Below are 15,337 nucleotides of genomic sequence, written 5' to 3' on the forward strand. Positions count from 1 at the left end.
ATTGCCTGATTACCATTTATTTTTTTTATTGGCTTATGATGACTACAGAAAATTATACAGCAGCACCATAAAAACTTTAAATCCTATCCCATGTATCTGCACTCATACGAAAATAATATTGGAAAACATTGGTGAAACTAAGATTACAAAATAAAGCAGAGGACAATTTCAGTGAAAGCCTGCAGATATTTATTGCAAGCAGCTCTTCCAAAAATGGTGATTAACAGAACCTGCAACCCAGGACACCTCAGTAAGCCAGTACTTTTCATCTCCTGAAGGTGTAGGTAGACACAGAGCTGGAACATCTTTTCCAGAGCTGTGTGATGCTATCTCATCTACGTTCCTTTACTGTTGACTCAGTTTCACTTCTTATCTAACCTGGTTGCATCCCAGGATTTCTGGTGCCAAAAATAAACTGACAGCTTTCATCACTAGTTAAAAGGAAACTGCAATAGGAAAAGCAATTTTTCTGATTTCTCTGTTGATCAAAGATGCTTCATGCAAGCCTGATGCGGTAGAAACAATATCAGCTTTAGAATGACAGTCATGACAGCAGCATTTTGCAGAGTACTTCAGAAAGAACTGAGCACTGCCCCAAGAGCTTCAGAGCGGCAGGCTGTCACAGTGTGCCAACCAGCTCAGCTGTGAGTTGGCACTGAAGCTGCACCACAGGGAGAACAAAGCCCCCTGTGCACCCTTGGAGAGCCAAGGGTTGGAGATTCATGAACCTTGAGCTCCTTTCCAAGCCGGGCCATGCTGTGATTCTGGGATTCTCACCTTTGCCTCATCTGGCAGAGGGAGGCAGCTCTTTCTATTGTCTCCCTATGGCTGTCAGGTCACCAGGGCCAGTGTCACACAGGGAACTGCAAACACTGTGTGTGCTGTGCCCTGCCCATGGCAGCACAGAGGCAGCTGCCAGCAGCTGATGCCCACAAGGACAGCCAGCCTGGACTTCCTTTGATTCCTTCCCTTTGGATCAGCGTCCTTCAGGAAGGCGGAACATCTCTCCAGCTGAGCAGCAGAGGACAGCAGGGCTTCGTTGTCTGGGCATGTTCTCTTCTGGCCCTCTGGCCCTCACAGACACAGGAGGAGGACACAGAGGCTGCTGTCACACAGCCAGCCCTGCCTCTCAGGTCAGCTCTCAGGCCATCCTCTCTCCCCTCAGCAGCAGCTCACTGTTCTGCACTCCTCTGGCCTGGGCTGGCAGAGGTGTGCAGCAGTTCTGCTGATCTCCCAGTGCTGGCCATGTCTGCAGTGCCTGTGTGAAAGACACAGGAAGCTGCCAGCATTGCACTGCTCTGCTGTGCCCCTGCCATCACCGAGTTTGCTGTCAGCAGCTGCTGCTACACGTCCATTCAGGCACAGGCCTTTCCTTCCTGGCCCTCTTTCCCCCCCTCTCTCCTCTGCTCTCTCTCGTGCTCCCCTTTGGCCTGGGCTGGCTGAGCAGTGCAGGCCTTGTTGTTGCTCCCTGGGCCAACTACGTCACGGTTCCCCGTGACTCTGCCAGCTGCTCTGACACAGCGACTGCGTCCTCAGTGTGGATTCCAGAATGCGACAGACGTCCAGAGAAGACTTCCAGGGCTGATTGGAACATGCTGCCATCAAGAACTGCCATGGCTCAGGCCCCCTGGGAATCTGCTCACAGCGAAAGCTGCTGTCACTCTGTGTGGGCACAGCCTTGTCTGTGTAGGCCTGCTCACACTGCAGCCCCTGTCTGCACCAGAACCGTGCCGATCCACCTTCTCTTGGCCTCCTTGCCTGCATGGAAAAGGGCAGCTTGGGCTGAAGGCCCTCAACTTGCAGATGGCCGAGTGAAGTCTCTGAGCCCTGGTGACCCACGCAGCTCTTCAGCCTGCTGACCTGCTCTGCTGGGGCTGTCTTAAAAGGCAGAGGGCACGTTATCCTAATGTCCCCACATCCATCCCTCTTAGCATACTGTAGGCCAGTTCCTAAAAGGACACCTGCACAATCTCTCTGAATGTTAATCAACAGGTAGTTAGTTTTCAGTGGTGATTAGCTATGTGTTTAGTCAGAGGTGCAATGGTTCTAATGGTGAGAGAAAGACATTCCCAGTTGTCATCAGGTGGAACACACTTCAGACTGGAATCCTCAAGCAGACTGCAGTCAAGCTTTCTTAATTACTCGTTGTTGTTATCAATTCAGACGCATCTCTTAATTCCTGCTTGAATGAACATTCTGTAATAATCTGCTGAGACAGTGCAAGGCTTGACAATGAGACTATAGTTTATGAAAGCAGCACTTTTTACTTCCTTTACAAGTTCTTATCTGAATGCTAAATACAACATCAATTCACTTCTCACTGGGTTGAACGTTTTAAATATTTGGTAAATATAAGGTTCTAATTCCGACATTTAATATGAAAATATTAAAATTCCTTGTAAGTACTTTTTTGTTAGAATGCCAGATGCTAAAGGGATGAAGTGGCACAAGAAAGCAAAATATCTCTGCTGCTGGCAGGAAGGACTGTAAGGATGGAAAGGCTGGTGTTTGCCCTGGGCAGGGAAACACGTCTGGTTTTCTTGTTCCCTTTGTCTTTGAGTGCCAGAAAAATAGAGGAGAGCGTGCCCTCACCTTGGACCCCTCCTGCCCTCTGCTGCTGAGATGGAGAAATGTCCCACCTCCTACAAGGACATCAGGACAAAGATAAGTAATCAAAGTATTTCCAGGCTGGCTGGACTTGTGGGCATCTGTTGCTGGAAAATTTAATGGCAGTAAACTGCCTAGATAATGACAGAATGAGGGTGACAATAGAATGGTACGTAATCACAGTACAATGAAAAAAGTATGCAGGGTGCAGGAAGGGAGGTGTGGACATTCTGAGTTGCAACTCTTTATTTGCTCCAGAAAGCTCTATCAGAATGGAAGACTGAAGGAAATACTTTGAGTGTTTTTTTAATGTGACTGGACAAAAGATCCATGTGGCAAATTGAATAACTGAGTGGTAAAGGGACATAGATACCTCACTGTTTCATGGAACCTTTCAATTAAGCATCTGAGCACTGTGTACAGGACTTGGGCATAACAGTATTAGAGGATCATGGAATATCTTTATTTGGAAGGGACCTCGAGGATCATGTATTCCACCTCCTGGTTCCACACCGGACCTCCTATGGGTCAAGCCCTGTGTCTGAGAGCATTGTGCAAATGCTCTTTGGCCTTTGTCAGCTCAGTGCCAAACCACTGCCCTGGGGAGCCAGTGCCAAATTCCATGTATCTAGTTCATCCTACAGAATGATGCCAAGAACAGTTATAGAGATCGACTTACAAACAAAATTCTTGTCTTGAATTAATGGTACACTCACCATTTAAAAAAAAAAAAAAAAAAAGAAGAAGAAAAAGAAAAAAAAAATCAAAGCCACATTCTTACGCTGGCATTTTACAGTATTGTCAGATTTTTGTAATTCTGTTGTGTCAGATCAAGGTTCTCTCATCATGAAATAATGACCAAATTCTACTTTCAGATCTAAACATACAAATGCTAAAGGCAGCAGTGCTGTTCAAGAGTACATTACCAGCTCAAACACTGCTTTGGCTATAAAACTGAAGGTAGTATGGAATTTTATCAAGTAGTTAGAAGAAAACATGTAAGTGTAGATTTAAAAGCAACCTGTATTGTTACTTAGAGTTTGATATAGTGTAATCCAATGCACAGTACTTGTAACGTGTGTTTTACAAAATGCTTTGCAATGTAGGCATCTATTAAGATAAATGCTGCAAGTTCTAATATGTCCATGACCTTTTCAAACAGTTCCTTACTCCTACACATCACTACGAGTAGTTCTTCTGTCAGGAAGGATCACATGAGTAATTAACCTGTGACCTTAAGTTTGGAATTAGATGCATACAGTGGAAGTAAGAGCTGAGAGTTATTTTGCTCTTTCAGAGTTGAACAGCCGAGGTGTTTTGTTTTGGAGGGTGGACAGTGATGGGACAAGTGGGGAATGGCTTTAAACTGAGACGGGGGGTGTTGAGGTTTAGGTTGGATGTGAGGAGGAAGTTTTTCAGCCAGAGGGTGGTGAGGCACTGGAACAGGTTGCCCAGGGAGGCTGTGGATGCCCCATCCCTGCAGGCATCCAAGGCCAGGCTGGATGTGGCTCTGGGCAGCCTGGGCTGCTGGTGGGCAGGTTAGAAACCCAACATGACTTTATTGCAGCCCTGGGTGCAGGGGGATCACTGCTCCTAGCATGCACACAGAAGAGCTGGAGCACACAGGTGATGTCCATTCCACTTGTGAACATTCCTGCAATTGCAGAGAGCGTGCGCCTGTTCCAATCACTGCTGCACAGATTAAAAACTGATTGCAGATGAGCTGTTTTGGTATGGGGTTCTTGCAAACGGTCTGCAGTGGCTGTGTGATTCCTCGGGGAGTTGCTCTCCAGCCAAAAGGTCATGTCCTAAGTCGACCAGATCCCGTTTGTGTCCAGAAATGGCTGACAACAGATCAGCTGCTGGTCAAGTTTCTAACAGCACACTGGCCTTGCTCCAGTGTCTGTGTCATCAGCCCCAGCACATACGGTGCACCTCTTCAAGGCTTTGGAACACTGAGACTCTGCACTTGGGCTCCAGACATCCTGCTGCACCAAGAGGTTATTCTAGCTTTGGTATCTTGCAACTTTGTATATAACTACATCACTGTAATCATAAATGTCTAGGAGCATGGAGATGGAGAAATTAATCTTCCTGTAATTCTCTGTACTGCAGCCCCGTGGTTGTCAACACCTAATGCAATATTGAAATTTCAGTTGAGAAATTGAAAGTTGTCCCTAACAAAAAAACATCTAAATTTGTAATTGAAATTACAGTAAGGATCAAGAAATCCAAATGCTTCTAGCATAACCACGATTACAGGTAGTGTTTAGACAAGCTCTTACAGGAAAACCATGAACACAAGGCTAAAGAGAGACTAAGTGATGCACTCTGCAGGAATACTCATGGAAGTCTTCACAGTGCAGGAGTCTGATCTGATTACAGATGCTGTGCTTTAAGTACCCCTTATCATATCTTTATTTTCACTGTTGTGCAGGGGTTGGACTCAGTGATCTCTGGAGGCTGGAGATGCTGTTTGCTAATGGCAGATGGAGAGAGGAAAAGCAAGTCCAAGGCATGCTGTGCATAGCCACCACATGGCATCTGCACCATTTCCCCCTGCACCAAGGAGGAGCAGCTCACAAGCTTGGCCTGGGCCAGGGAAGGGAGCAGACAAACATCTGGACCAACCCCAAACGAGCTGGTTCTGCAGGTTGGGTGTCTTCTGCTGCTTGTGTCACATCCTGCTGCTCAGCGGTAGATTTGTTCCTGCTCAGTGCTAACAGGAAACTCACACAGCATTTCTGTTTCAGCTGTGCCAACGCTTTGATCCCTTGCTGCTTGGATGGGGCGTTTGAAGAATGATGCCTGTGCTGATGTCCAGCCAGGCTTTGGGGATGAGTCTCCACACCAGGGTCTGACAGGACTGAGGGTTGGGGATCCAGCCAGGTCGAGTCCAGTGTGCTTTGCTCTTGTTCTTAGTGCTTGTTTTTGCTCAGGAGGGCAGGAGGTGAACCTCGTGAACCAATGCCTGCAGACGGGGTTTGCAGAGAAAGAGGTCCTGCAGGCCTTGTGTGACAGCCACGGAGCTGCAGCGAGGCTGCATCAGTGTAAAACACCAGAGATCCACGGAGGTGTGAAGGGGAGCTGTGGGCTGCAGTCACGCAGGAAGGGATGTGCATGCTCGGGGTTTGGTTGCTGTGTGTGTGTTAAGTGACTGTGATACCACTGCTGGGTCAGTGTGAGTGTACGGAACAAGTGTGACAGCCTTTTTGATGGAGCCCTGTGAAAGGAGTCCTATGGACTTGAGATCCAACTATCAGCCCGTGGGCATCATCCAGGAGTTGGGGTAGGGGATGAGACAAGGGAAGTTGGGCTAAGAAAGGGATAAAGCAGTCTGGCAGCAGTTCTGTGTTTCTCCCATCTCCTGCTTTATTTCCTTCCAGGTGAAATAGATGGGTGCTGCAACATGCCCTTGAATGTAACAAAACCCACTCTAGTGTGGATTTGACATGGGCCCAGCACTGCAAGGTACGCTGCTGGGAGGAAGCGTCCATCTGGCTGAGGGCAGGAAGGCCCTCCAGAGGGATGCACTGAGGCCAGTTGTGCGAGGCTCAACAAGAGCAAGCGCCAGGTCCTGCGCTTTGGTCATGACGACCCCGTGCCAGCTTCTCCAGGATTTGGCTGGGGTAGAATTCCAAGCAGCCCCTGATTCCAGAACGTTGGGCTGGGCTGTTGGAATCTTCTGCCCTTGTGACTGGTCTTGCCTCCCCACCCTGTCCGTCGTGGTGGAGCAGCCTGGTGGCCCTCAGTGATGTCATAAGGGCTAGAATGAGGGGAGGAGCAGTGCGTGCTGCGTCCCTTCATTGGAGCGCTGGAGCTCTGACTGAGCAGCTCGCTTGTTGCACTTGTGCACCGACTGCGTCCCTTTGTCTTCACACCGTCCTGTGCAGCACCTTGTAGGTAAGCTGAGACAGTGTGGGAGAGACGGGGGGACAGTGAGTGCTGAGAACTGCTGGCTGGCGGAGCTCATAGGATCACATTATCTCCATCAGCAGAGGGGTGGCCATGAGGGACAGGGAGGTGATCGTCCCCCCCTGCTCTGCTCTTGTGAGGCCCCAGCTGCAGTACAGTGTCCAGAAAGACAGGGAGCTGTTGGAGAGGGTCCAGAGGCGAGCCACAGAGATGATCAGGGGACAGGAGCACCTCCCCTGCAAAGACAGGCTGAGGGAGCTGGGCTTGTTCAGCCTGGAGAAAAGAAGGCAGTGGGGTGACCTCATGGCAGCCTTCAGTACCTAAAGGGAGCCTAAAAAGAGGAGGGGAATCAACTCTTTGAAAGGGTAGATAACTGCAGGACAAGGGGAAATGGTTTTAAGTTGAAAACTTAAGTTTTTAAGTTGAGGGAGGGCAGATTTTGGTTTTTCCCTTGTAGTCTTTGCTAAACCGTGGAAGCAAACTGACCTGCTCTTTCTCTCTCCTCTCTCCACCCTCTGCCTGCTTCCCTGCTGCAGCTTTTGCTCGTGGAAGATCAGAGCAAAGTGACAAGGAACGGCTGCGGATTTGTGAGATTTCTCTCCCTCGTTCTGATCTCTTGCCAGGTACCTGCCATGCTTTGTCCCCCCACATGCTTTAGCAGCCCGTGACGCCCCGTGTTTAGTAACACAGCCTCATCCAGCTTTGATGGGACGCTGGTCACGTGTGGGTTTTCTCCACGTGCTCTGCAGCTCAGCCCTCAGAAGGATGCTGTCTGTGGTGCTGTGACCAGCTGGTCTACAGGAAACCAATCCCTTAGGCAAAGAGTCCCAGCCCCAGCTTGTGCAGAGCTGCACAGCATCACCAGGGACACCAGCAGGCGTGCTTGGGCTGTGTGAGTGTGCCCAACAGCTGTAGGGAGCACAGCAGAGATGTGAACAGAGAAGATAAAAGTGTGTTTCTTTTCAGTTCCAGCTTGTCACACCTACGCTGATGGCTGTGGTGTGCAGCGAGATCAGCTGTGGGCCTGACCTGGCATGGACAGAGGTAGAGTATGAAGCTCTGATTGGTCTTTGTTCCCTGACTGCAGCCAGCAGAGTGAGCCGCAGATGTGCTCTCCTGCTTTCCAAGAGAGCTCCTCTGTGGCAAGACAGTAGTGCAAGCGTGGCAAGTTTATCAAAGTACCAGAGCCATCTCGGCTGTTGTGTTTGTCCTCTACTGACTTTTCCCTTCAAATGGCTGCAGAAACAACAGTCATTCTCTGCTCTGTTTGGCCTCGCTGTTGGTTGGACTGCTCAAGAGAGCTGCTTGGTGCTTGCAATGGCACTGTTTGCACCTTGTAACTGCAGCCGTAGCTTTGGTTTCCCTCTTCACGGTCTCCTAGCATCTTAAACAGCCAGCCTTCCTGCACAAAGAGCGCAGGAAAGGAGGGGGCAAAATGGACAAGGCCACCTGTCTGTGTCAGTGCCATTGCTGATTGGTCTGGGTGGGGAGAGATGCAGCATTGCCTGGCGTGTGCCTGCTGCACACCAGGGAGAGAAACAGCCGCTATTAGACTTGCAGTTCCTTCTGAAGTGCCCATGATAAGGACCGAGTGCATTTCCTGCAGCTTTCTCTGCAGATGTGCTCCTCACCTTGAAATCCTCCTCGCTTGTTCTCTGCTCCTCACTGTGGCCTGTGCTCTCTGTTTCAGACTGAGAACAAGGGGAAGCCCCTGCTGGACCATGAGGTGGCACCTGTGAATGTTCCAGCTATTGCTGCTGCCCATGCTATTAAGAGATACGTTGCCCAGGCAGCGGATGAACTCTCCTTTGAGGTAAGCAGTTCAAGGCGTTCCTTGTTGTTCAGTTTTACAATGGCAAATGCCTTCAGAGCTGCACTGGTGCAAGTGCTTTAATGCTCGGCGATGTTTGGCAGTGCAGAAGAATGCAGACATTTGAGCTGTGCTTTCCTCCCAGCTGTGCTGAAGCTGGGATTGACGTTGCAATCTCTTGCAGGTGGGAGACATCGTGTGTGTCATCGACATGCCACCAAAGGAGCTGACCCCCTGGTGGAGAGGCAAGCTCGGCTTCCAGGTAGGCACAAGCTTCAGACTGGAGAGTGCAACTGCAGTAAAGGCAGGAATCTTAGCTTAGAGCTGCTCTGCATGCATAGGATGCCTAATGGACGTAAACAGTTTCCCTGTGTCGGTGTCAGGGGACCTTGCCGTTGGCTGCAAATGTTGAAAAATTATTACCTTTATGCTTTGAACTATGGCCATTTTCTGCTGGATAGTCTTATGGAACGTCAGGCAAGCACGTTCCGAGGGAAATGTTATGTGGCTTTTGGTTTAACAGTTCAGACCTGAGAAGTGCTGCATGCAATAGTTGGCCTCTCTTCTTGTTACAGGTTGGATTTTTCCCAGGGGAGTGTGTGGAACTCATTAATAAGAACATTCCTGAGGCACTCATCAACTCAGTGCCAAAGCCAGGTAGGGATGTTACATTTGATGGTGTGGGGAAGCAAAATGAAGTCTTTTTGGGGGTGCGTTCCATGTTTAGTACCTCCTTTATCCATCCCACATTGTCCTCTGGGTTGATGATTCTTCATGCACACCATGGGTCAGAGATTTGGCCCAATCCTCCTGGGTTTATGACTGGACTTGGGGAAACTATAGAATACTCATGGAATGGCTTGGGATGGAAAGGAACCTCAGGGATCATCATGCTCCAACCCTCCTGCCTCCCAGCCCCCACATTTAATGTGAGACTAGATCAGGCTGCCCAGGGCCCCATCCCACCTGGCCTTGGGCTCCTCCAGAGATGGGGAAAATCCCTTTTTGTATGTACTGGTTGGTAATGTTCTTCCCGTTCTGACGTGCCCTGTAGAATGTGCTGTGCTTGGCCTCGTCCAACAGAGCCAAACCTGAAATGACCTGGTTTCTTCCTTTTGTTGTGCAGTGCCCAAGAAACGCAGCAAGATCCTCACCTTCCTTCGTTCCTTGGTGAAGGCCCGCCCAAAGAAACCGACCGAGCGGGAGGTGGAGAAGGAAAGGGTGTTTGGCGGTGACCTGGGAGAGCATCTTCTCCACTCCGGTCGTGATGGTAAGGAGCTGCCCATTCCTGAGATCTTCCTCTGCTGGGCATCTAAAGAAGATGAAAGGGAGCTCGTATCTAGCAGGGGGCAGGCTGACAGCAGTGGAGACACGTGTAATGGGAGTTGATGGCTGAAGGATAAAGTGAGGCGGATGCTCCTAAGAGACAAGCACATCTGTATTTGCTTCAGCCAAGCCTGGCTGGGCTTAGTGGATGGGATGTGAAGCACAGCCTGCAGCACGATTGAATCAGGAGCTCCACTGACGGCTGGCACGTGTTCTTCAGTCCCCCAGGTCCTCCAGAGCTGCGCTGAGTTCATTGAGCAGCACGGCGTGGTGCAGGGGATATACCGCCTGTCCGGCGTCGCGTCCAACATCCAGAGACTGCGGTAAGAGTGCTGCGACTGACACAGCCTGAGTGCATCTGGTGTGGCTTTGGGCTTGCCTTCCTCTCGCTCAACCGGGTTTGCGTCCCTCTCTCCAGGCAGGAATTTGAGTCTGAGCAGATTCCTGAGCTCACCGTCCGGGACATTCACAGCGTGAGCTCCCTCTGCAAGATGTACTTCAGGGAGCTCCCGAACCCTCTGCTCACCCACCAGCTGTACGGCAAGTTCTCGGTAAGCACAAGGCCACGTCTTTCATTTCCCTCTTCCTGGGCCTCTTGGCAGATGGCTGCAGCAGTGCCCCAGCTCGGAGGCCCTTTTGCTGTCAGCCCCACGAGGTTTACTCGCAGTGGTGTACTAGCCTGATTGGTGTCTCGCTCCCTTTCTGCACTACTCCAGGATGCTGTTGGTGCCGCTACAGAGGAGGAGCGGCTGCTCAGAATGCAGGACGTCATCCAGCAGCTGCCCGCTCCTCACTACAGGTCAGTGCTGCCCTCAGCCTGCTGAGCTCAGCCCTGCTGCATTGCAGAGGGCAACGATGTGGTTCCAGACTTTGTCTTTCTGAATTGCAGCACGGCATGCTCGTTGGTGCTGAACGTTTGCCTCTCTTGGTTCCAGGACACTGGAGTTCCTGATGAGACACTTGGCGTGTCTGGCTGGGAGCTCCACCATCACAAACATGCATGCCAAGAACCTAGCCATTGTGTGGGCTCCAAACCTCTTAAGGTAAACTTCTGGTTCTGATTCAACACAACGCTTCATCTGTTCTCCAGAAAAAAAACCAATCCTCCCTTTTTCTCCATCAAATGTGCTCGTCTCCTGTAAAATCTGTGGCTGACAGAAGCGCAGGAGCCTGGGCTGTCCTCCATCCCCACGGGCACAATGTCTAGGTGACAATTACTGCAGTCTTGTTGAGATGGGACTGACGTGTCCTTGATCATCCAGGGGAATTTCTGCAGTGGCATCACTGATTGCCCACTGCGGAAGTCTCCAGAGCCTCAGCTGACAGCTTTTGGCTGCAACAATTCAGACTCGGGGAAACGGTCTTGGAGAAATGACTTCTAAAATCTGCCTTTTCTACAGATCACAGCAGAACGAGTCTGCCTGCGCCAGCGGAAGAGCTGCCTGCATGGAGCTGCAGACACAGTCGGATGTGGTGGAATTTCTCATCAACCACACCGACGTCCTCTTCAGCTCCAAATCCGGAGCAGACATCGCAGATGCAGCAGGTGAGTGTCTTCCTCCATTAGCTTGATCTTGACCTGACACCTTGACCAAATGCAGGCCTTCTCCAGGACCTTTGAGATACTCTTTTACCATCAAGGGGACAGCAGACCTCTGGACTTCCATTAGGGTATGGCATACTGTTGCTGGATGCTGAGAATGTCCAAGCGCAAAGTTCACAAGGAGGAAACCGTCATTATTATGGTTTGCATGCAGGAAAAGCTTGATGCAAGCGTGGCAGCGAAGCTTTCTCAGTTCCCTGCCCCTTTTATCTAGGGGTGAGATCTCTTAATGATGACCGTGTCCTTTGCCATAAACACACCTCTTCCCACATGGTTATTTTGGGCTCCTCTTCTTCCAGTGGCTCGGATAAGCAAGCCTGAGAAAAATACAGCACCTCCCCCAGAACTGTGGTGGCTGTGCTGCTGCTTTCTGATCCTTGCTCTTACCTGTGGTTTTCCCTGACAGGGCACAATTCTCTCCCAGGGCCCAAGTCTGTGGGGGTCTCTTCTGCTGCCACAAAGCTGCTCAGCCTGGAGGAGGCACAGGCACAGAGGCGAGGCCACAGCACCTCTTCTGTGGTAACAGAGAGCAGCCGGGACATTGAAGTGGAAGAAAGCCCTGCAGCTGGGCAGGGCAAATTCCACACAGTCATCGACTTTCCATCTGACAGGTAAAGAGGACTTTCTTTTCCAGCACCCAGCATCATTGTTTGGGTGGGTTTTCCTGTTTTTCTGCAGAATCCAGGCAGTGCTAGGAACAAGCAACTGCTGCCAAGAGCTCAGTGCTGCTCTTTCCTCACCCTGCACCACGCACAACTCACAGCATTGGCTGTTTTCTCTCTCCAGACAAAATCCACCCAGCAAGACTGAGGAATCACCAGCTAGCAGTTGGTGTTGCTGCTTCAGCCTCAGAAAGCCATCCTCTGGCAGCAAACGCCAACTGCAGCGCAATGCCAGGCAGCCCTCAGAAACAGCAGTGGTAGTCCTGGCAGGTAAGGGTGCAAATGCAGCTTCCAAATCCCTGCTTTTCAGGAGCATAGAATTCAAGCTTGCTCTGCACTTGTATCTCCTTCTGGCATTCCAGCCCCTGCCTAGCATCTTCAGTTCACCCCTGATCAAGAACCACTGTCGTAATTCAGCTTGTGAAAGTTTGACACTAACCCCTGTGTATCCTTTCTAGGTGAATCAAGGCCTTGCCAAGCCAGAAGATCCAGGGCAAGTAGCGAGGATGCTCTGTGTGCTTCCATCAGTGGAGAGCTCTTAGGAAGCACAAATTGCTGCAGTTCCAACAGCAGCCTTCCATCTAACAACATTAATGGAGAGAGGGAGCTCATGGAAGTTCATGCTCTCATTACACCTGGCTCTGCTGAAGTTGCTGACCTGAGCCTCCCAGACACCACAGTCACAAGTGTGGTCTGTCACCCAGAGTCTCTGCAGTGCAGCCCATCTGAAGCACAGTGTGAGTGCCCCGACAGCAGCACCTCCATGCAGGAGCAGGTCAGTGTCAGTGAAGAGCAGCAGAGCCTCTTGCAGGAGGACTTTCAATCAGGCCTCCAGTCCCACGCACCGGACAGCAGCACTGAGAGCTCTGAGCCACTCTCTCCATGACAAGACAGGATGAGTCCCTAAGTCACCGTGGACCTCTCACACCCTCCTGTCTTTTATACAATAATAAAAGCACACTCGTGCTCAATCAACACCTTGACTGCCTCCAGAGTCCTCATTCACACGGACTGGGATGAATGCAGCACACAGCAAGGCACCCCAGCTTGCAATGCTGTGGCTGTGGGGTGTGTGCAGCACAACTCCGGGTTTGTTCCTGTTTTGTCTGGCTTTGGGATGTCTGCAGGGGGAGCTCTGCTACCATTTGGCATGGTAGCAAATAATCTCTCGCATCCTGGATGCTGCTCATGATACTCCCAAGCTTCCTGGCTGTGGCTTTGTGATGCTTTTCAGGGCCTTCTGATGCATTTTGATGCCTTGGATGTTCCTTAACACCTCCCTCCTCCCATCATGTCCTTTCCTGGCTCCCATCTACGAACTGGCCCTGCAGATCATCTCCAGACCTGTCATCAGCACACTGCGGCAGGAGAAGCTCCCCTGGCCAACGTCAGGCAGTACTGCTTGGTCTGCAGCTCAGTGGCCATTTCCCTTTTAGGCGGCTCCTGCAGAAGAATCAAGCAGCAGAACCTTTTGCTAACCCTGCACCACACAAATGCTGCAAAAGCAGAAACAACCTGGGAATCTCTGGTTTGCAAGACTTCACAGACACTCACCGACTGTGTCTGATGGTTCCCTCCCATCCTTGATTTCCTTCTCCCCTTCTCCTCGTCTGATCCCACTGCTGAGCCATGATCAAGCTGCCCAGTGTGGCAGAGCATCGTGCAGAGCCGTGCTGGCACCTCCTCCCCTTCCTCTCCTGCAGCTCAGCGTGCAACCTGAGCACGTTTTTTTCTGAGAAAGTGACCAGCTCTTTTCCATCCCTTTGCCCCTACACACAGTTGTCCAGAGGATCTCGTCCAAGAATTCCTGGAACAGCCTGCAGCTGGCTCTCCTGAAGTTCAGGCTCCTGCCTTTGCTTCCTGCCAGGCCCGCATTCCTCGAGATCACAAACTCAAGGAGGGCATGGTCACTGCAGCCCTGACCGCCTCCTGTCGTAACCCCTGGTGTGCACCATGTCCAGCAATGCTTCCCTTCTGCTTGCTGTGCCCAATGCCTGCACCACAGAGTGATTCTCACTGCACTCCAGGAGTCTGTCAGATTGCTTGCAGCCAGCCATGCTGATTTCCCAGACTGACTGGAATCCCCCATCAGGATGAGAGTCAGTGAGTGCGATGCTTCTGCTGGCTGCAGTAAGCAGCTCCCACCAACAGGCTCTCTTTCCAGGCGGCTGTAGCAGACCCTCACCTCCAGAAGCCCTGCACTGCTGCACTTCCTAATTTTACCCACAAGTTCACAACCTGCTCATGGCTCTTCTTAGTTCTTTGCAGTCAACTTCTCATCATAGAGGGCAAATCCCTTGCCTTCCAGAATTCCATAGTATCAATTGTGTCTGCTAATGTCAGGATTTTTTTTCTTTCCTTTCTTTTTCCATTTTCTAGGTAGGAAAATGAATTTCTGAGCCAGGAGAAGCAGAAGTGAAACAGTCTTCCTGGCACTGCTCAGGTTGCAGGAGTTGCCAAGTGCTCCTCAGGTAATGTGTGCTGAAGAGCTGACCTTGGTGGCAGGGGCTGTGGCTGCATTTTGTGCCTGTCATGCGGGAATACAAGAAAGCCTATTCAGAGCAGGAGCTGCAGGGCGAGATAAACATCACGAGAAGGTAAGGCTGAGAAGCAAGGACACCTCCAGAAAGAAGAGAAAAACTGAGTCAAGTGAGCTGCGTGACGGCCGTGTGATGCTGACCATGATTGGAGGAAGAGCGCATGGCTGGGAATGACTGATGGCTCTGGTTGGATGGGTGCCTGTGTGCACAGAGTTAAGGAGTGTTTGTGGGATGTTTTGCTGGCATCTAACGGCTGTAAGGGGAAGTCAAGAGAGAAAACTTGTGAATGCATAGAAGGGATGTTAAAATCTGGAACAGACTGTTTGGATCAGTCACAGCTGAGTCCAGATTGCCACACTGTCAGAACCTGGGGCCTAGGATTTTCCTTTAAGAGTGCCAACTGCTCATTTTGAATGATAAAAAGTAACATTGAAAAAAGCTTCCCTCCTTGCATTAGAATAAGGCATTGATATTTGATGTTTCTGTCTTTCCATTCCTTTAGCAGCCTGGGTGTTGATGCAGCTGCATGCATCTGCTGCCCTCCCCTTCTGTTTTGTGTAAAAGAACAGTAAAATATGCAATCAGTGTGAGATCTTTCTGAAGTATTTTACTTTATTTGCCCCTAGGCTGCAATGGCTGGGCAATGGCAGTGTCACCCAGGAGCCCACACGGCGACCTGATGTCTCATTGTTGGGGTCTATTGGAAACCACCACGATGACAAAAGAATGCCTGGGATTCCTCCGGCCCAAATGCCAAACCTTGCACTTGGCTGTGCTGAACCTCATGAGGTTCACCCAGGCCCACCTCTCAAGTCTGCTGAGCTCAAACAGATGTCATTTTTCTCGTGTCCTTCCATTCCGAGTCCATCTGTTC

At 50.6% G+C, this 15,337-nt stretch overlaps 2 protein-coding genes across 2 annotated transcripts; both read left to right on the plus strand.

Annotated features, from left to right (window-relative positions):
* The first annotated feature begins 6,248 nt into the window (after nucleotides 1–6,248).
* On the plus strand, nucleotides 6,249–9,971 carry LOC149912309 (rho GTPase-activating protein 32-like). Its single transcript, XM_090132044.1, has 6 exons — nucleotides 6,249–6,510; nucleotides 7,059–7,145; nucleotides 7,489–7,566; nucleotides 8,213–8,594; nucleotides 8,908–8,989; nucleotides 9,459–9,971. The coding sequence occupies exons 4-6, from the start codon at nucleotides 8,544–8,546 to the stop codon at nucleotides 9,719–9,721; spliced, it is 396 nt and encodes a 131-aa protein (XP_089988170.1). The 5' UTR covers nucleotides 6,249–6,510; nucleotides 7,059–7,145; nucleotides 7,489–7,566; nucleotides 8,213–8,543; the 3' UTR covers nucleotides 9,722–9,971.
* Nucleotides 9,972–10,111: 140 nt separating this feature from the next.
* Nucleotides 10,112–12,385, plus strand: LOC149912310 (rho GTPase-activating protein 32-like). Its single transcript, XM_090130769.1, has 6 exons — nucleotides 10,112–10,209; nucleotides 10,375–10,457; nucleotides 10,594–10,701; nucleotides 11,059–11,204; nucleotides 11,668–11,872; nucleotides 12,382–12,385. Exons 1-6 carry the CDS (start codon nucleotides 10,150–10,152, stop codon nucleotides 12,383–12,385), a joined length of 606 nt encoding a protein of 201 aa, XP_089986895.1. The 5' UTR covers nucleotides 10,112–10,149.
* Nucleotides 12,386–15,337: the final 2,952 nt, after the last annotated feature.

This window comes from Phasianus colchicus, chromosome Z (genome assembly GCF_987193195.1).
Source record: "Phasianus colchicus chromosome Z, bPhaCol1.hap1.1, whole genome shotgun sequence".
NCBI lineage: Eukaryota > Metazoa > Chordata > Aves > Galliformes > Phasianidae > Phasianus > Phasianus colchicus.

Excerpts from the sequence above, each read along its gene's own strand:
- LOC149912310 (XM_090130769.1), top strand. The coding sequence starts at position 10,150 with ATGTACTTCAGGGAGCTCCCGAACCCTCTGCTCACCCACCAGCTGTAC. Across the intron at positions 10,458-10,593 it reads CTGCCCGCTCCTCACTACAG|GACACTGGAGTTCCTGATGA; the intron begins GTCAGTGCTGCC and ends TCTTGGTTCCAG. Across the intron at positions 10,702-11,058 it reads TGGGCTCCAAACCTCTTAAG|ATCACAGCAGAACGAGTCTG; the intron begins GTAAACTTCTGG and ends CCTTTTCTACAG.
- LOC149912309 (XM_090132044.1), top strand. The coding sequence starts at position 8,544 with ATGCCACCAAAGGAGCTGACCCCCTGGTGGAGAGGCAAGCTCGGCTTC. Across the intron at positions 8,595-8,907 it reads GAGGCAAGCTCGGCTTCCAG|GTTGGATTTTTCCCAGGGGA; the intron begins GTAGGCACAAGC and ends TTCTTGTTACAG. Across the intron at positions 8,990-9,458 it reads CAACTCAGTGCCAAAGCCAG|TGCCCAAGAAACGCAGCAAG; the intron begins GTAGGGATGTTA and ends TTTGTTGTGCAG.